At 45.5% G+C, this 20,674-nt stretch overlaps 1 protein-coding gene across 1 annotated transcript in view; it reads right to left on the reverse strand.

Annotated features, from left to right (window-relative positions):
• Positions 1–1,079: 1,079 nt before the first annotated feature.
• LOC135547936 (leucine-rich repeat-containing protein 75B-like) overlaps positions 1,080–20,674 on the reverse strand; it is a 45,654-nt gene continuing 26,059 nt past the window's right edge. The window contains exon 4 of the mRNA XM_064977146.1: positions 1,080–2,420. Coding sequence (XP_064833218.1) covers positions 1,805–2,420 — 616 coding nt within the window. The 3' untranslated portion in view covers positions 1,080–1,804. The remainder of the gene's footprint in view (positions 2,421–20,674) is intronic.

Raw genomic sequence — 20,674 nt, forward strand, 5'->3', positions numbered from 1 at the left:
GGTGGGAAACAAATAGATACGGTATGCTGGAAGTCATATTGTAATGACTATGGTGGTTTGGATGAAGATTGAATATCCACTAGAATGGATCAATGAGAGATTTGTGACTGGATAACAGTCATTGACTTGTTCTTGCATTTAAAGTGCAAACAATAGGCTTCTAGAGGACACCAGGTATGTCCAGAGCACTTACAAACACACACAGCTACACACCTGGGCACACAGAAACACATATACAACCACATGAGTGTACAAACAAGTACACACACAAAAACATATTTCATCATCATTTCTTTAAAACGTTCTCTGCAGACTATTGTTGAGCTGCAGTAAACATCATATCACCTGAAAAAAACAATTCAGAATCATGCTCAAGTTGAACACGAAACAAAATATCTAAAAAGACACCTGTGACACACTCCCTTTGACCATCTCATTTGCAATTCAGTTTCATATTATGTGCAAACAGCAGTACCGATGATCATTTATTATCTCATTCCTCATCTCAATATTTTTGCCTTTCATTTGAAAGACAGGGGTACATTTGATTTATTTATGGTACGATTCACAATTAGAATCTTTCATATAACCCATGGTGAAAGATGCAGTCGAGAGATAATTCTGTTATGCTAGGATATTTTTTTCCCCTCTCCCCGCAATCTGTCTGCCTTGTCACCTATTACACAACCTGACAGAGACAGCAGTCAGTTCATCAGCTGTCCACACACACTCCCTCCCAGACAGACAGCCTGGGTGTCCACTCCCCAGCTCACTCCTTCCCAGACAGACAGACAGCCTGGGTGTTCACTCCCCAGCTCACTCCCTCCCTCCCTCCGACAGACAGACAGACAGACAGACAGCCTGGGTGTTCACTCCCCAGCTCACTCCCTCCCTCCCTCCGACAGACAGACAGACAGACAGACAGCCTGGGTGTTCACTCCCCAGCTCACTCCCTCCCTCCCTCCGACAGACAGACAGACAGACAGCCTGGGTGTCCACTCCCCAGCTCACTCCCTCCCAGACAGACAGACAGCCTGGGTGTCCACTCCCCAGCTCAATCCCTCCCTCACTCCCTCCGACAGACAGACAGACAGACAGACAGACAGTCCTCTCCCCAGCATCCAGCTCAGGGCAAGGGCAGCCTGATCCAGAACCTGCCAGTTGAGGCTCACTCAGAGGTTCACAGCCTAGTCGGGTCTGCTCTACTTGGAAGATAAAAACTATTTTGGGATAAATGTGAATCTGGTGGATGTATAATTAAAACCATCTGTTTTGAAATCAGCGTTTAGTAAATGTTGTGTGTTGTGCAATAAAACACAGCAGCATATTTATAGAAACAAACCCTCCCACTGTGTCATCCAGTCTGCATGTGCTACATGGAAGTACCTCATTAGAAAAAAGCACTTGACATTTGAAAGCCAAAACAGTCAGGTGAAATCTAATCTGTCTTATTCCTGTTGTGTAGGATTGCTTTGCTCATAAAGAATGACATACGCAGGAGGACACAGTAAAAATGTCACTGCAGTGCCTAGAATACCTATGTCTTTACCAACACAAGAACAGTCTGTTTTTTCTCAAATGTACGTTTTCTGGCAAAACTGGCAAGAACTCTCTCTGCAATCGGGAACATATAAAGAGACAACACAAAACAGGGTTTTCTCCTCGTGAGTGGTTTATGAATTTGGTGACCCCAAGCTTCTCCTGCGATGATGACACATGCTGAAACGGGAGGCAGGGCTCAGGCCAAGGTGAGGGGACAGTAGGGTACAAAGGGTTGTCAAATTACAACGCTGGCTCTGATTCATCACCTCTCACAGTAGTTCAGAGCCACATCCGTGGATGCACACTTCTCCCCAAGCTTCTCCCCACCTCCCCATGCCTCTAGCTCCAGCTTATCCTCCTCCTCTTCTCCCTCTCCCTCCTCCTCCTCCTCTCCCTCCTCCTCATACTGGCTGGGTTCTTCAATAGAGGTCTCCAAGGTATAACTACTATAGACCTGCACCTCGCTATGCTCGTAAATGGTGGGCAGGCTGCTCCGGAGGCCGAAGCGTCTGCGCAGGGCCACTAGGAGGGGCTGTGGCACAGTGAAGATGTCCACGTTGTTGCCCAAGTCCACCCATGCCAGGCTGGCGAACTGCTGGGGGTTCTTCACCACCTCCGTCAGGTCCTTCAGCACGCCCACCGTCAGACGGTTGCCGTTGATGGCCAGGGTGGTGAGCTTGGGCATGGAGCCCAGGTAGGGCAGCAGTAGACGCAGGCTCTCGTCCTGCAGCTCAGTGAAGCTGAGGTCCACGGCCGACACAGAGTTGCCGTTACTCTGGAGGTAGTAGGCCACCCGGTGGATGTCTCGGCCAGACAGAGGGATGCCAGAAAGGTTGGCCACGTCGTTGGTCAGTTTCTTCTTCAGTGTGGTTTTAAGACTGTGAATGGAAAGACCAGAGACAGTTAAAAACTACACAGAGAATAGAATTGAAAAGCCCATCTTCTTTGCAAGTTTTGTTTTGGTTCTCTAGACTCTAGAGCACAGAATAGCCATTTAGTGTAGGTCATAACCAAGCTGGGTCCAAGCATCCTATATTGGAAGTTAGGCATCCTCTATCGCCCTCAAACTCAAATCTGGATCACGAAGCCAGCTCCACTGCGTTTTTACATTGTTGCTCTCTAATCAGGGACTGACTTAGACCTGGGACACCAGGTGGGTGCAATTAATTATCAGGTAGAACAGAAAACCAGCAGGCGCCGGTCCTCATAGGTTAAGAGTTGAATACCTCTGCAGCTAGCGTGTGAAGACAAATGATCTTAACTTAAAGGAATAATCGATTCAAAACCACAAATTAATTTGATTTACATTGTTAAATTACCCAAATAATAATAAATTAGGAAGCAACGTGAAAATGTATGTGCAAATCTGCAGAGCTCAAGTTGACCACAAAATCCACAATGCAATGCTCTCTCTAGAAAGGCTGGCTGGCTAGGTAGCTAGCTAGAAAACATGGCTACCACAGGAGGTTGGTGGCACCTTAATTGGGAAGGACAGGCTCGTTGTAGTGGCTGGAGCGGAATGAGTGGAAAGGTTTCCATGTGTGTCCTCCCCTCAGCAGCCTCTACTTGTGGCTACACACAATACCAAAGTCAATATCAGCATGTGAAGTAGTTAGCTAGTTGTAACCTGCACTATCAATTTAGGAGTTACAATCTCACCACAGGAGCCTGCTGAGGGGAGGACGGCTCATAATAATGGTGCAAATGGAAGGCATCAAACATCTGGAAATCATGTGTTAGATATATACAGTGCCTTGCGAAAGTATTCGGCCCCCTTGAACTTTGCGACCTTTTGCCACATTTCAGGCTTCAAACATAAAGATATAAAACTGTATTTTTTTGTGAAGAATCAACAACAAGTGGGACACAATCATGAAGTGGAACGACATTTATTGGATATTTCAAACATTTTTAACAAATCAAAAACTGAAAAATTGGGCGTGCAAAATTATTCAGCCCCCTTAAGTTAATACTTTGTAGCGCCACCTTTTGCTGCGATTACAGCTGTAAGTCGCTTGGGGTATGTCTCTATCAGTTTTGCACATCAAGAGACTGAAATTTTTTCCCATTCCTCCTTGCAAAACAGCTCGAGCTCAGTGAGGTTGGATGGAGAGCCTTAGTGAACAGCAGTTTTCAGTTCTTTCCACAGATTCTCGATTGGATTCAGGTCTGGACTTTGACTTGGCCATTCTAACACCTGGATATGTTTATTTTTGAACCATTCCATTGAAGATTTTGCTTTATGTTTTGGATCATTGTCTTGTTGGAAGACAAATCTCCGTCCCAGTCTCAGGTCTTTTGCAGACTCCATCAGGTTTTCTTCCAGAATGGTCCTGTATTTGGCTCCATCCATCTTCCCATCAATTTTAACCATCTTCCCTGTCCATGCTGAAGAAAAGCAGGCCCAAACCATGATGCTGCCACCACCATGTTTGACAGTGGGGATGGTGTGTTCAGGGTGATGAGCTGTGTTGCTTTTACGCCAAACATAACATTTTGCATTGTTGCCAAAAAGTTCAATTTTGGTTTCATCTGACCAGAGCACCTTCTTCCACATGTTTGGTGTGTTTCCCATGTGGCTTGTGGCAAACTTTAAACGACACTTTTTATGGATATCTTTAAGAAATGGCTTTCTTCTTGCCACTCTTCCATAAAGGCCAGATTTGTGCAATATACGACTGATTGTTGTCCTATGGACAGAGTCTCCCACCTCAGCTGTAGATCTCTGCAGTTCATCCAGAGTGATCATGGGCCTCTTGGCTGCATCTCTGATCAGTCTTCTCCATGTATGAGCTGAAAGTTTAGAGGGACGGCCAGGTCTTGGTAGATTTGCAGTGGTCTGATACTCCTTCCATTTCAATATTATCGCTTGCACAGTGCTCATTGGGATGTTTAAAGCTTGGGAAATCTTTTTGTATCCAAATCCGGCTTTAAACTTCTTCACAACAGTATCTCGGACCTGCCTGGTGTGTTCCTTGTTCTTCATGATGCTCTCTGCGCTTTTAACGGACCTCTGAGACTATCACAGTGCAGGTACATTTATACGGAGACTAGATTACACACAGGTGGATTGCATTTATCATCATTAGTCATTTAGGTCAACATTGGATCCTCACTGAACTTCTGGAGAGAGTTTGCTGCACTGAAAGTAAAGGGGCTGAATAATTTTGCACGCCCAATTTTTCAGTTTTTGATTTGTTAAATTTTTTTGAAATATCCAATAAATGTTGTTCCACTTCATGATTGTGTCCCACTTGTTGTTGATTCTTCACAAAAAAATACAGTTTTATATCTTTATGTTTGAAGCATGAAATGTGGCAAAAGGTCGCAAAGTTCAAGGGGGCCGAATACTTTCGCAAGGCACTGTAATTGGCACTCCCGACAATGTGTTTTACTCAACCCTATTTCAGCGTACAAGATACATCTGTTTTAAAAAAGGATGTAATCTGTGGTAATGGCAAATAAAGTATATGGCATTTAAGGATCACATCAATCGTCAGATGATAAAGTGTATGGAGAGTTCAAACTGAGAGGAGTGGAGCTACTGGTCCTCTGACACTGTCATTGTCTATCGTCACACACCTCACTGGCTCTGAGACTAAGCAGAATAGAGGCACAAATCAAAAACCTGCTCTCTGCCACAGTCTGATTAAATATTCATTAGAAAGCTTTGAGGCAGCTGCACCGTGCGGAAGTGACACTGGAGCGCAGGACTCTAGCTAGATATGTCATGGAAGTATATGTTATGGTTTTGGGGTGAGGGTTGACCTCCCTCCTCTAGCCTACAGCTGGACATTGCAGTAGGAGGAAGTCTATAAAAGAAATGATAATGACAAGTGGGCATGGAGAGATTGACATATACATCATTGATGGGAGGATGTACCAGACTACACACACATTGGCCTGAGCGCCCTCCCTCTCCTCTTAATCACAGTCCTGTTTGTCTGGGGGTTTGAACGCCCTCTCCTCGCACCTTCTGCTCATAGGTTGTATGAGAGCAGGAGCCTCATAGTATAAATGATTTTCCTCTGGTCCTCACATCTGTCAGCCTTTCTGCTCCGGAGCAGCCAAGGAAAGGCCTGCAGCAGCGGCAAACTGGAGCTCAGAGTTGTGAGTTTATTGATTCATCGAGGTGGCAATAAATCAACTCCCTCTCTCTATTTCCTACTCTCCCTTCCTCTGCATTCAGCCTGTGCTGCTCTCTTGTTATTTTGCTCTGCATGTCATAAGGTCTGTTTTTATCTTGCTATCCTCTTCTCTCTAATAAAACATAAGGATTAGAATGGCAAGCTGATTTCCCCATAGGAATATAAGGTGTACTCAGCCACTCCTTTATATTGTAATAAACCTCATTGGCATTGACTTGTCGCTCGTTCACTCTCCCCTCTGAACACCAGGGAGCTCCATCTGTCTCTCCTTAGCTCTCCTCAGCAGAGTGGCTCTGGGGCTTTTGTTTTGTGCAATATCTGTAAGATGAAGGCTACACCTCCTGAGCCAACAGCCATGCATCAACTTTTGTTTTGTGTTGCTCTGTTTCTTGGCAGATAGAGGGCTCAGAGGATGTGAGTATTTCCCAGTTCCTGCTGGAGTTGGCTGCTTTCTCACCTCACTGTGTGGGCAGAGAGAGAGAGAGAGTACATAGAAGAGAAAAAGCGAGCGTGAGAGAGCGAAAGAGGGAGAGAGATAAAGAAAGAAAAAGAAAGAAGGAGCCTGTTCTAGTTAGACAGAGACGGGGCGTGTGGGTGGTGTAGGGGGATATTCTCTGTAATATTGTTCTAATGAGGCTGAGCAGCAAAAACGGTCTTGGACCGCCCTCCAAATCCACTGCCTCCCAGAAAGATGGGCAGAATGCCACCCACAGGCCTACGGGTCTGGTTGGTTCAGAGTCACGGACACAACCAACCTTTCTCACACCACAGCCTGTGCCTGTTACCATCAAAAAATAAAACAACAGAAACAACAAAAAGTGTTCTGTCTTGTTCTAATTTAATGTGCCTGCTTTGCTTATAGCCAGCAGTATCATTCTACTTGGACTGGCAGTTTCTACAACACAAACAAAACAAAGAACTGACAGTTTCTACAACATAAACAAAACAAAGAACTGGAAGTTTCTACAACACAAAAAAACAAAGAACTGGCAGTTTCTACAACACAAACAAAACAAATACTTTCCAAGGCAGCCAGATTGTCTGCATAATAATCAAGATTCATCTCAAGAACACTGAGATTCTCCTGTATTAGGTCTCATTTAACAGTAAACGAGAGGGAAATCCATCTGCGACTCCATCAGAAGGGAATTGATACAGCAGCACAGGAACCAAATGAGAATGGACTCCCTCGTGTAAAGCTAATGGCTGGGTTAATGTAGGGTTAGCTGCACAGGCTGATTGCTTTTCATAGCTAGAATTTACTCAAGTCAAATAATTTTATTGGTCACATACTCATGGTTAGCAGATGTTAATGTGAGTGTAGCGAAATGCTTGTGCTTCTAGTTCCAACAGTGCAGTAATATCTAACAAGTAATCGAACAATTCCACAACAACTACCTAATACACATAAATCTAAATGGATGGAATAAGAATATGTACATATAAGTATATGGATGATAGATGACCGAGCGGCATTGGCAAGATGCAGTAGATGGTATAAAATACAATATTTACATATGTGATGAGTAATATAAATATGTAAACATTATTAAAGTGGCATTACTTAAAGTGACTAGTGATTGATTTATTAAAGTGGCCAATGACTCGAGTCTGTATGTAGACAGCAGCCTCTCTGTGTTAGTGATGGCTGTTTAACAGTCTGATAGCCTTGAGATAGAAGCTGTTTTTCAATCTCTCGGTCCCAGCTTTGATGCGCCTGTACTGACCTTGCCTTCTGGATGGTAGTGGGGTGAACAGTCAGTGGCTCAGACAGTTGTTGTCCTTGATGATATTTTTGGCCTTCCTGTGACATCGGGTGCTGTAGGTGTCCTGGAGGGCAGGTAGTATGCCCCCGTTGATGTGTTGTGCAGATCGCACCACCCTCTGGAGAGCATTGCGGTTGAGGGCGGTGCAGTTGCCGTACCAGGCGGTGATACAGCCCGACAGAATGCTCTCAATTGTACATCTATAAAAGTTTGTGAGGGTTTTAGGTGACAAGCCAAACTTCTTCAGCCTCCTGAGGTTGAAGAGGCACTGTTGCGCCTTCTTCATCACCCTTTCTGTGTGGGTGGACCAGTACAGTTTTCCGTGATGTATACGCCAAGGACCTTAAAACTTTCCACTTTCTCCACTGCTGTCCCGTCGATGTGGATAGGGGGCTGCTCCCTCTGCTGTTTCCTGAAGTCCACAGTCATCTCCTTTGTTTTGTTGATGTTGAGTGAGAGGTTGTTTTCCTGACACCACACTTCGAGTGCCCTTACCTCCTCCCTGTAAGCTGTCTCGTCATTGTGTCATCTGCAACCTTGATGATTGAGTTGGAGGCGTGCATGGCCACGCAGTCATGGGTGAACAGGGAGTACAGGAGGGGGCTGAGCACGTACCCTTGTGGGGCCCCAGTGTTTTCCCATGGGAAATAGTCTGCTTTGTAGCCCTTTCATACAGTCGAATGACCAAAGGGCCCTCTAGTGGTCTCATGGGTACTGTACGTCAGAACTAAAGACACAACTAAAGATTTCAGTTTCTAAAGCTCTGAACAAACAATCCATTAAGTAAAATAGGGAGAGGCCAGCACCTATGATTTAGTATTAGTTTAAAACAGTTCTGGTTTGAGATCAGTGGAGGCTGCTGAGGAAAGGACAGCTCATAATAATGGATGGAATGGAGTTAAATGGAGTTAATGGAATGGTATCAAACATCTGAAAACCATATGATACCATTCCATTTACTCCATTCCAGCCATTATTATGAGCTGTTCTCCCGACAGCAGCCTCCACTGGTTGAGATCATACAGGCTATGTTATGGTAACATCCATTTCAAGACCTGACACAAATCCCGAGATTTCCAGGGAGAGGCAGCATCCGTCTCTACAGTCACGACAGCACAGATAAAACGTGTCAACTCATGTTTCAGCCAGAGGAGCTCTGTTTATGCAACCTCATAGAGGATTAAGAATATAAGGAGTCCCCTATTCCCTATTTCAGCACACATCAGCATTAATGTGAATTTGTAATCAGGATGTTGGTTAACATGTTCATTTGTGTAAGCATTTTTTTTTAAACTCTATTAAAGGGACATTTCAAAAATGTTCAACTTCATATTCATAATCTCCAGCACCACCCCAACAGGAATATACTGTTGTTCTATGTTTTATAGTCAAAAATATAGAGGAAGATAAGTGTTTCCAATGACATCATCAACCAATAAGTAGGCAATGCCTATTCATTATTGGTTAAAATCACGATGTACACAGATTATGTCATCGTAAACACTTATCTTCCTTTATCTTTTTTTCTTCAAAACAGAAATGTTCCATTTTCACATACAGTGTGTTGCTGTTGGGGTGGTGCTTGAGATTAAGAACATGAAGTTGATTTTTTTTCTCCCTTCAAGGTTAAGTCTAGTAATTCTAGGTTAGTCTAGTGAAGACCTTAGCTGTCCCATTGATGTATTTCTTTCCCTTCAATCCTTCTCTTCCTCTCCTTCAATCTCCACAAATCTACTTGTAACGGTCGTCTGATGAAGAAGGATCAGACCAAAGCGCAGCGTGGTAATGTTCCTGATTTTTATTAACAATGAACACTAGAACAAAATAACAAAGTGAGAAACAAAACCGAAACAGTCATGTCAGGTGCAGAACACTAAACAGAAAACAACTACCCACAAAACACAGGTGGGAAAATTCTACCTAAGTATGGTTCCCAATCAAAGACAATGATAAACAGCTGTCCCTGGTTGAGAACCATACCCGCTCAAAACCAAATCATAGAAAAATGAACATATAATGCCTAACCAAATCACACTCTGACCAAACCAAAATAGTGACATAAAAAGCTCTCTAAGGTCAGGGCGTGACAGTACCCCCCCCCCCCCCACCCCAAAGGTGAGGATTCCGGCCACAAAACCTGAACTTATAGGGGAGGGCATTTCTCCGCAATGGAGGCTCTGGTGCAGGACGTAGACCCCGCTCCACCTCTGGCTTGGCCCACTTTGGTGGCGCCTCTAGTGCAGGGACCCTCGCCGCTGACCCCAACTCCGGGGACCCCTCGATGTCCAGAGGGGGCGGAGGGACCTCCGGCACCTCACCTTCTTGCAGGGGACCAGCTACCGCCAGCCTGAGGAGATACACATGAAATGAGGGGTTAATACGATAATAGGAATGGAGTTGTAATCTGTAACACACCTCGATTATCCTCCTCAGGACTTTGAAGGGCCCCACACACTGCGGCCTAAGCATCCGGCAGGGCAAGTGGAGGGGTAGATTTCGGGTCGAGAACCAGACCCTGTCCCCCGGTATGAACACGGGGGCCTCACTGCGGTGGCGGTCAGCGCTTCTCTTCTGCCGTCAACCGGCTTGCTTAAGGGATTCCTGGACGGCCCTCCAGGTCTCCTTGGAGCGCTGCACCCACTCCTCCAACGCAGGAGCCTCGGTCTGACTCTGATGCCATGGCGCCAGGACCGGCTGGTAGCCCAACACGCATTGAAATGGTGACATGTTCGTGGAGGAGTGGCGGAATGAGTTCTGGGCCAACTCCGCCCATGGGACGTAACTTGACTACTCCTCTGGCCGGACCTGGCAATACGACCGCAGAAACATACCCAATGCCTGGTTCACTCTCTCCACCTGCCCATTACTCTCGGGGTGATAACCAGAGGTCAAACTGACCGAGACCCTCAGACGTCCACTGACAGCTGAGACCACGGCGTTGTGGAACGGGGAGGGGCTGTAACTAGGAGCCTTACTCTGGGCGCACACCGAACAGGAAGAGACAAAGAACCTCACGTCCCTAGCCAAGGTGGGCTACCAGTGCTTCCCCCTAAGACCCCGCACTGTCCTCGCTACACCAGGATGACCCGAAGAGGGTAATGTGTGAGCCCACCGAATAAATTGATCACGAACACCAAGCGGCACGTACTTGTGACCCTTTGGACATTGTGGAGGCGCAGGTTCCACCCGTAACGCCCGCTCAATGTCTGTGTCCACCTCCCATACCACCGGTGCCACCAGCCTAGAGGCTGGAAGGATGGGAGTAGGATCGATGGGCCGATCCTCTGTGTCATAGAGGCGGGACAGTGCATCGGCCTTCATGTTCAGGGAACCTGGTCTATACGAGATGGTGAACCTAAATCGGGTGAAGAACATGGCCCACCTTGCCTGACGCGGATTCAGTCTCCTAGCTGCCCGGATACACTCCAGATTCCGGTGGTCAGTCCAGATGAGAAAAGGGTGCTTAGCCCCCTCAAGCCAGTGTCTCCACACCTTCAGGGCCTTTAACACAGCTAACAACTCCCGGTCCTCCACATCATAGTTACGCTCCGCCGGGCCGAGCTTCTTCGACAAGAAAGCGCAGGGGCGGAATTTCGGTGGCGTACCCGAGCGCTGTGATAGCACGGCACCCACCCCAGCCTCGGATGCGTCCACCTCCACAATGAACACTAAAGAGGGGTCCGGGTGCGCCAACACGCGCATCAGTGAACAGCGCCTTCAACCGATTGAAGGCTCTGTCAGACTCTGCCGACCACCGTACACGCACCGGCCCCCCCTTCAGCGGTGAGGTAATGGGGGCCGCTACCTGGCCAAAACCGGATAAACCTCCAGTATTAATGGGCAAACTCTAAAAACCACTGCACCTCCTTCACCGTGGTTGGAGTCGGCCAATTACGTACGGCCTTAACGCGGTCACACTCCATCACCACCCCAGAGGTGGAAATGCGATAATCCAGGAAGGAGAAGGCTCGTTTGGAGAACACACACTTCTCAGCCTTGACGTATAGGCCATGCTCCAGCAGTCTACCAAGCACCTTGCGCACCAGAGACACATGCGCAGCGCGTGTTGCGGAATAGATCAGGATATCATCGATATATACAACCACGCCCGTGCAGTGTCCCTGAGAATCTCGTCTTCAAAGGATTGAAAGACGGCTGGAGCATTCGTTAACCCATACGGCAAGACGAGGTACTCATAATGGCCTGATGTGGTACTAAACGCGGTTTTCCACTCGTCTCCCTCCCGAATACGCCCCAGATTATACGCGCTCCTGAGGTACAGTTTAGTGAAAAACCACACTCCGTAAAATGATTCCTACCGCCATAGCGATGAGAGGTAGCGGGTAACTAAACCCCACTGTGATGGAATTGAGACCTCTATAATCAATGCACGGACGCAGACCTCCCTCCTTTTTCTTCACAAAAAAGAAACTCGAGGAGACGGGTGAAATGTAGGGCCGAATGTACCCATGTCCCAGAGATTCCGTGACATACAACGTCTCCTCCTGTGACAATGGGTACACGTGACTCCTGGGAAGCTCAGCGTTTACCTGGAGGTTTATCACACAATCCCCCTGTCGATGAGGTGGTAATTTAGTCACCCTCTTCTTACAAAAGGCGATAGCCAAATCGGCATACTCACGAGGGAATGCGCACAGTGGAAACCTGGTCTGGACTCTCCACCGACATGGCACTGATGGAAACTCCCATACACCTACCTGAACACTCCTCTGACCACCCCTGGAGAACCCCCTGTCTCCACAAAATCCTGGGATTGTGACTGGCCAGCCAGGGAATCCCCAGCACCACTGGAAACACAGCTGAATCGATAAGGAAGAGACTAATCCGCTCCCTATGATCCCCCTGCGTTACCATGTCCAGTGGAACCGTGGCCTCCCTGACCAGCTCTGACCCAAGCCATGAGGTCGAAGGAATTGTCCGTAGAGCTCCGAAACAGGATTATGTCGAGGCACAGATCTGGGGAAGAGTTCCCAAAAAATGTCTGCAGCATTGAAAGCCCCCAAGAACACAGTGGCCACAGAAACAATATTCTCTGGTCTGATAAAACCAAGATTGAGCTCTTTAGCCTAAATGCCAAGTGTCACATCTGGAGGAAACATGGCAACATCACTGTGTGATCGCATTGTGGCAGCATCAGACCCTAGACCCAGTTCAATTTGCTTACCGCCCCAATAGATCCACAGACGATGCAATCACCATCACTCTGCACACTGCCCTATCCCATCTGGGCAAGAGCAATACCTATGTAAGAATGCTGTTTATTGACTAAAGCTCAGCATTCAACACCATAGTACCCTCCAAGCTCATTATTAAGCTTGAGGCCCTGGGTCTGAACCCCATCCTGACAGGTCAACACCAGGTGGTGAAGAAAGGAAACATACCCTCCACTCCCCTGATCCTCAACAGGGGTGCGTGCTCAGCTCCTCTTATACTCCCTGTTCACCCATGACTGCGTGGCCAAGCAGCGTGGCTAACTCAATTATCACGTTTGCAGATGACACAACAGTAGTAGGCTTGATTACCAACGATGATGAGACAGCCTACAGGGAGGAGGTGAGGGCTCGGAGTGTGGTGCCTGGAAAACTACCTCTCACTCAACGTCAACAAAAAAAGGAGATGATTGTGGACTTCAGGAAACAGCAGAGGGTGCACATTATCATCTAAATCGACAGGACTTCAGTGGAGAAGGTGGAAACTTCAAGTTCCTTGGCGTACACATCACTGACAAACTGAAATGGACCACCCACACAGACAGTGTGGTGAAGAAGGTGCAACAGAGCCTCTTCAACCTCAAGAGGCTAAAGAAATTTGGCTTGTCACCTTAAACCCTCACAAATGCACAATTGAAAGCATCCTGCAGGGCTGTATTTTTCTTTATTCATCTAGGCAAATCAGTTATGAACAAATTCTTATTTTCAATGATGGCCTAGGAACAGTGGGTTAAACTGCCTTGTTCAGGGGCAGAACGACAGATTTTTACCTTGTCAGCTCAGGGATCCGATCTTGCAACCTTTCGGCTACTAGTCCAACACTCTAACCACTAGGCTACCTACCGCCCCGTATCGCTGCATGGTACGGCAACTGCACCCTCCGTAATCGCAAGGCTCTCCAGAGGGTGGTGAGATCTGCCCCAACGCATTACCGGGGGCACACTTCCTGCCCTCCAGGACACCTACAGCACCTGATGTCACAGGGAGGCCAAAAAGATCATCAACAACCCGAGCCACTGCCTGTTCACCCCACTTCTATCCAGAAGGCGAGGTCAGTACAGGTGCATCCAAGCTGGGTCCGAGAGACTGAAAAACAGCTTCCATCTCAAGGCCATCAGACTGTTAACCAGCCATCCCTAACAAACAGGGGCTGCTGCCTACATACAGACTTGAAATCATTGTCCACTTTAATAAATGGATCACTAGTCACTTTAATAATGCCACTTTATTAATGTTTACATATCTTGCATTACCCTTCTCATATGTATATACTATATTTTATATAATCTTTTGCATCTTGCCAATTCTGCTCTGTCATTGCTCATCCATATATTTATGTATTCTTATTCCATTCCTTTACTTAGATTTGAGTGTATTAGGTAGTTGTTGTGGAATTGTTAGATTACTTGTTCCGACAGTGCAGCAATATCTAACGAGAAGCACAAGCATTTCGCTACACTCACAATAACACCTGCTAACCATATGTATGTGACCAATAACATTTGATTTGAGATTATTACAAACACCTGTGTTAATCTAAAGTACTCAAAAGGGCCACTAGATGTATTGTGATAGATGATATAAAATCCTTGAAAGATAACAAAATGATTGTAGTTTACTGGTACACTTTAACATTTTCCAGTAATATACCTTCCCTTTGCAACCCTTAGTAAAGTACACAAAAAGCCTATACTACTTGTACTTAATATATATATGAGGAGGCAATTATACTCAATCAAATGGGTAGGGGATAGACAATATGAGGCCATGTTCACATAAGGTACTTACAATTTGAGATTTCCTTAAATCAGCTCCACTCTTTGATGTCATGTTCGTATTCTGAGCAAGCATTTCACTCTGCTATAAAAGTTCTGTGCCAAAAGGAACTCTTCATTTCGATATCTATCTTCCTCCTACGTGTTTACTCATTTCGGCTCCTTTCCCTCACCTTGAGCATCTCTCTCAGGTTATTAAAGGGTCAGGAGAGATTAGTCAGAGCTGTCGTGACCATTCCAAACACATTCAAACAGCAGACACTGGGGCAACAGGCATAGGAGTGATGTAAGTAAATGAATGAAGGAGAAGTGCTTCAGTATCATTAACCACTTTGGTGTAGAGTCAAAGTCTATTGGAGTCACTTAACTATGGTAGTGATACAACAGGTAGTGGTAGTGATATCATGACAGAACACTGTTGTGCTATTGAGCAGGGTAGCTAATTAACCTGAACTGCCGGAGTTAACCAATGCAAAGTTGTATACAATACTGCATGCTTATTGAAAATGAATATACAGTGCCTTGCAAAAGTATTCGGCCCCCTTGAACTTTGCGACCTTTTGCCACATTTCAGGCTTCAAACATAAAGATATAAAACTGTATTTTTTTGTGAAGAATCAACAACAAGTGGGACACAATCATGAAGTGGAACAACATTTATTGGATATTTCAAACTTTTTTAACAAATCAAAAACTGAAAAATTGGGCGTGCAAAATTATTCAGCCCCTTTACTTTCAGTGCAGCAAACTCTCTCCAGAAGTTCAGTGAGGATCTCTGAATGATCCAATGTTGACCTAAATGACTAATGATGATAAATACAATCCACCTGTGTGTAATCAAGTGTCCGTATAAATGCACCTGCAATGTGATAGTCTCAGAGGTCCGTTAAAAGAGCAGAGAGCATCATGAAGAACAAGGACCACACCAGGCAGGTTCGAGATACTGTTGTGAAGAAGTTTAAAGCCGGATTTGGAAACAAAAAGATTTCCCAAGCTTTAAACATCCCAAGGAGCACTGTGCAAGCGATAATATTGAAATGGAAGGAGTATCAGACCACTGCAAATCTACCAAGACCTGGCCATCCTTCTAAACTTTCAACTCATACAAGGAGAAGACTGATCAGAGATGCAGCCAAGAGGCCCATGATCACTCTGGATGAACTGCAGAGATCTACAGCTGAGGTGGGAGACTCTGTCCATAGGACAACAATCAGTCGTATATTGCACAAATCTGGCCTTTATGGAAGAGTGGCAAGAAGAAAGCCATTTCTTAAAGATATCCATAAAAAGTGTAGTTTAAAGTTTGCCACAAGCCACCTGGGAGACACACCAAACATGTGGAAGAAGGTGCTCTGGTCAGATGAAACCAAAATTGCACTTTTTGGCAACAATGCAAAACGTTATGTTTGGCGTAAAAGCAACACAGCTCATCACCCTGACCACACCATCCCCACTGTCAAACATGGTGGTGGCAGCATCATGGTTTGGGCCTGCTTTTCTTCAGCAGGGACAGGGAAGATGGTTAAAATTGATGGGAAGATGGATGGAGCCAAATACAGGACCATTCAGGAAGAAAACCTGATGGAGTCTGCAAAAGACCTGAGACTGGGACGGAGATTTGTCTTCCAACAAGACAATGATCCAAAACATAAAGCAAAATCTACAATGGAATGGTTCAAAAATAAACATATCCAGGTGTTAGAATGGCCAAGTCAAAGTCCAGACCTGAATCCAATCGAATCTGTGGAAAGAACTGAAAACTGCTGTTCACAAATGCTCTCCATCCAACCTCACTGAGCTCGAGCTGTTTTGCAAGGAGGAATGGGAAAAAATTTCAGTCTCTCGATGTGCAAAACTGATAGAGACATACCCCAAGCGACTTACAGCTGTAATCGCAGCAAAAGGTGGCGCTACAAAGTATTAACTTAAGGGGGCTGAATAATTTTGCACGCCCCAATTTTTCAGTTTTTGATTTGTTAAAAAAGTTTGAAATATCCAATAAATGTCGTTCTACTTCATGATTGTGTCCCACTTGTTGTTGATTCTTCACAAAAAAATACAGTTTTATATCTTTATGTTTGAAGCCTGAAATGTGGCAAAAGGTCGCAAAGTTCAAGGGGGCCGAATACTTTCGCAAGGCACTGTATGTTTTATTGTCACATTCAACAGATGGGTGCAGCAAAATGTGTTGTTCTATAGGGTCAGCCATACTAGTACGGTGCCCCTGGAGTAAATTAGGGTTAAGTGCCTTGCTCAAGGACACATCAACAGATTTTTCACCTTGTAGGCTCGGTTATACCAACCGGCGCCTCTTTGGTTACTGGCCCAACGCTCTAACCGCTAGGCTGCCTACCACCCTCATAACCTTGGAGGTATCTGTTTCACACATTTGGATCAGTGTGAAATTGCCAGTCAGTCAAACAGGGCCTGACACGTGCTGAGTTGACTGAAAGCCTACCTGCTCCATCTGCCTTGGATAAACGTTTTACCATGTCACAGCCTGTGTGTGTGTGTGTGTGTGTGTGTCCGTAGTTGTGTATGTACTGAACGTGTGCCAGTGATAAACAGCCTGTCAAATGCATGATTAGTACTATACGTAACCTAATCGTCTGACCCTGTAGCCACATAGAATTCAGAATTAGAAATAAGAATTAGAATACTAGATTGGCCATGAACCTTCTTATGATGAGATAAAGGTCAGCCATTTTGGTGAGGGATTTGGTCAATCGTGGTTTGGAAACTGTGGTATGCCACTGCTAGCCTGCATCTAGTCTGGGTCAGATATCAGGGCCCCAGGTGGACAGCTCCACGTGTAGCAGAAAGATGGGGGTCAGAGTGGGTATTATATTCAATCAAATCCAATTTTATTTGTCACATGCTTGGAACCCTGACCTGTTCACTGGATGTGCTACCTTGTCCTGGACCTGCTGTTTTGGACTCTCTCTCTACCACACTGCTCTCTCTAACTCTGAATGATCGGCTATGAAAAGCCAACTGACATTTACTCTTGAGGTGCTGACCTGTTGCACCCTCGAAAACCACTGTGATTATTATTATCTGACGCTGCTGGTTATCTATGATCATTTGAACCTCTTGGCCATGTTCTGTTATGATCTCCACCCGGCACAGCCTGAAGAGGACTTGCCACCCCTCAGAGCCTGGTTCCTCTCTAGGTTTCTTCCTAGGTTTTGGCCTTTCTAGGGAGTTTTTCTTAGCCACCGTGCTTCTACATCTGCATTGCTTGCTGTTTGGGGTTTTAGGCTGGGTTTTGTACAGCACTTTGTGACATTGGCCGATGTAAAAAAAAGGGCTTTATAAATACATTTGATTGATGCTTCGCAAACAGGCTTTCTATTGGGCTGCTTGGACAACCATTGACCCTCGCCCGCTGAGTGTAGTACCATATAAAGTGATGAAAGGTATATAGTTATAACTTCGTGACCAATTGAGTTGGTCAGTAGAGAATTTAACTCCCATCCATTGACATAATTTCTAACTTTCAAACCCTCATCAGCTACAGATGTAGGATCTTAATTTGAGCCAGTTTGCTACAGTAGGAAAATAATTCTGCAGCAACAGGAAATGTGGATTATAATTAATGGACATTTTTGTAGGGGTTGATACATTTTTCGTTAGGGCAAATCAAGTCTAAAATGTCAATGTAAAGTACTGTACAAACTTGAAGTCTTACTGTAAGACTAGGCAGGGGGAATTAATGAAACACAGGGCTTCTAATAGGTAGACCTGCTGTCCCCCCACACTCTCCCTCCCTCTTTCTTTCCCTCCCTCCCTCGCTCTCTCCCTCCCCCTTTCTCCTTCTCTCAATATTAGGGCTTTATTGGCATGGGGAACCTGTTTACATATGTCTCTCTCTCTTGTTTACCCTAGAGCCCCAGCTCAGACCGCTGAACAGCTCTGTGCTCTCGCTGAGGCAACTGTTGAACAAAATCGACACAAAGAAAATCATCTGGGAGAAGCAAGAGAACACAATCAATGTGAGAAATTATTTTAAAATGGGACCAACTTCAGAGAGAGGGAGCATGCGAGAAACAGAGAGAACACCAGAGAGGTTAGATGGGGAAGAATACTCTATAGCATAACTACAACAATTGAGGAAAAGCATCACTTTATGTGAAGTATACCCATTATCAAACAACAAATGATCAAATACCCATTATCAGTGAAACTATTATGAATTGTGCCCTAAATGCTACTAGTATTCACAGCACAAACTCTTACGCACTTTTTCAGTAAGCCGTGAAATTTACTTGAATAGGAATGGTGTTGACAGTGTTCCAGTGCAGTATGGCTGAGGCTGCCTGGCTGGGTAGTTAGGGTAAAGGCTGTGAGAAGATGGATAATTTACAGAGAGGAGCATGCTGCTAGAGTAGAGCCTGCAAATGAACACAGTGGGAGAGCCTTGGTAGTTAGTGTTGAGGCTATGAGTAGAGTGGCTGCTATTTAAAACAATGTTTACCCTTTATTTAACTAGGCAAGTCAGTTATGAACAAATTCTTATTTTACAATGACGGCCTAGCCCAGCCAAACCCTCCCCTAACCCAGACAATGCTTGGCCAATTGTGCACCGCCTTATAGGACTCTCAATCACATCTGGTTGTGATACAGCCCGGGAACACACCAGGGTCTCTAGCACCTAGATGCAGTGCCTTAATCTATTGAGCCACTCGGGAGCCTGAATAGTTAGGGTGGAGACTGTCAAGGGCAGGCAGAGGTCAGTAATCCAGATCAGAGTCAAAAGGTACAGAACGGCAGGCAGGGACAGGGTAGGCAGAGGTTAATAATCTCGGGCAGTGAAAAGGTACAGAACAGAAGGCAGGCTCAGGGCAGGCAGAATGGTCAAAACTAGAAAAAAGGAACAATAGAAAGACCGGCACAAGGGGTAAACCGCTGGTAGGCTTGACAGACAAAATGAACTGGCAACAGACAAACAGAGAACACAGGTATAAATACACTGGGGATCATGGGGAAGATGGGCGACACCTAGAGGGGGGGTGGAGACAAGCACAAAGACAGGTGAAACAGATCAGTCAAAGGTGTGGACACCTACTCATTAAAGGGTTTTTCTTAATTTGGACTATTTTCTACATTGTAGAATAATAGTGAAGACATCAAAACTATGAAATAACAAATATGGAATCATGCAGTAAGCAAAAAAGTGTTAAATAAAACATATTATACATTTTAGATTCTTCAAAATAGCCACACTTTGCCTTTGACAGCTTTGCACACTATTGGCATTCTCTCAACCAGCTTCATGAGGTAGTCACCTGGAATGCATTTCAATTAACAGGTGTGCCTTACATTAATTTGTGGAATATCTTTCCTTAATGTGTTTGAGCCAATCAACTCTGTTGTGACAAGGTCAATCCAAGATGGCATAGCAGTCAGACATCTTTGTCCTCGTCTCATCGTGTCCCATGTATAAATCGGTTTATATATTTTTCTTCGCATATCTTTTTAAAATATTTTTCTAAACCTCAACTTCAAAATAGTCTCCTGCAACACACCTCACCCAATGTGTTGTGGATCAGATTTTTTTTCAGTATTTTTCTTTACTTCTGAACCGGAATCCCCCAACAGAAGCTAGCCCGCTAACTAGCTACTAGTCAGCTAACCACTGCTAGCGGTCATCAGCTAACCTATAGCTCAGAAAACTCTTCCCAGTTTGCATAACGCGATTCAAACCAGAGCATACCAGACCTATTTTCTCTCCATATCCCAGGATTCCTATCGCAAGCTCTGAACCTTTTCACTTGGATCATCGCAAGCCAGGAGTAGCCACTCGGATAACGTCTCTGTCCCAAAGAGGTCCATCAGCCACTCCGGGGCTACAATACCTATTTTTCCAATTGGCCCGGACCCCTTTTACTGCCGGTACAGAGATCCTTCACAACTGGACTACCGACGTAATCTGTCCAAGGGGGTTATTCAACTGGCTCCTACGTCATGACGTATCCTGAATGCCCATCTGCTAGCCTGCTAGCCGCGGCCCGCTAGCTGTCTAGAGCATATCAGACTGTTAGCGGAATAGGTCCATCGGACAATTTTTTGCACCACTATACCTATTTTGCCAATTGGCTTGGACCCCCTTTACTACACGTAGCCCTGCTTATCCATCACAACTGGACTACAGACGTAATCTGCCCGAGGGTTGTTTTTGTTTCAACAGGCCCCTCCGTCGCGACATCCCC

This window comes from Oncorhynchus masou, chromosome 11 (assembly GCF_036934945.1).
Source record: "Oncorhynchus masou masou isolate Uvic2021 chromosome 11, UVic_Omas_1.1, whole genome shotgun sequence".
Lineage (NCBI taxonomy): Eukaryota > Metazoa > Chordata > Actinopteri > Salmoniformes > Salmonidae > Oncorhynchus > Oncorhynchus masou.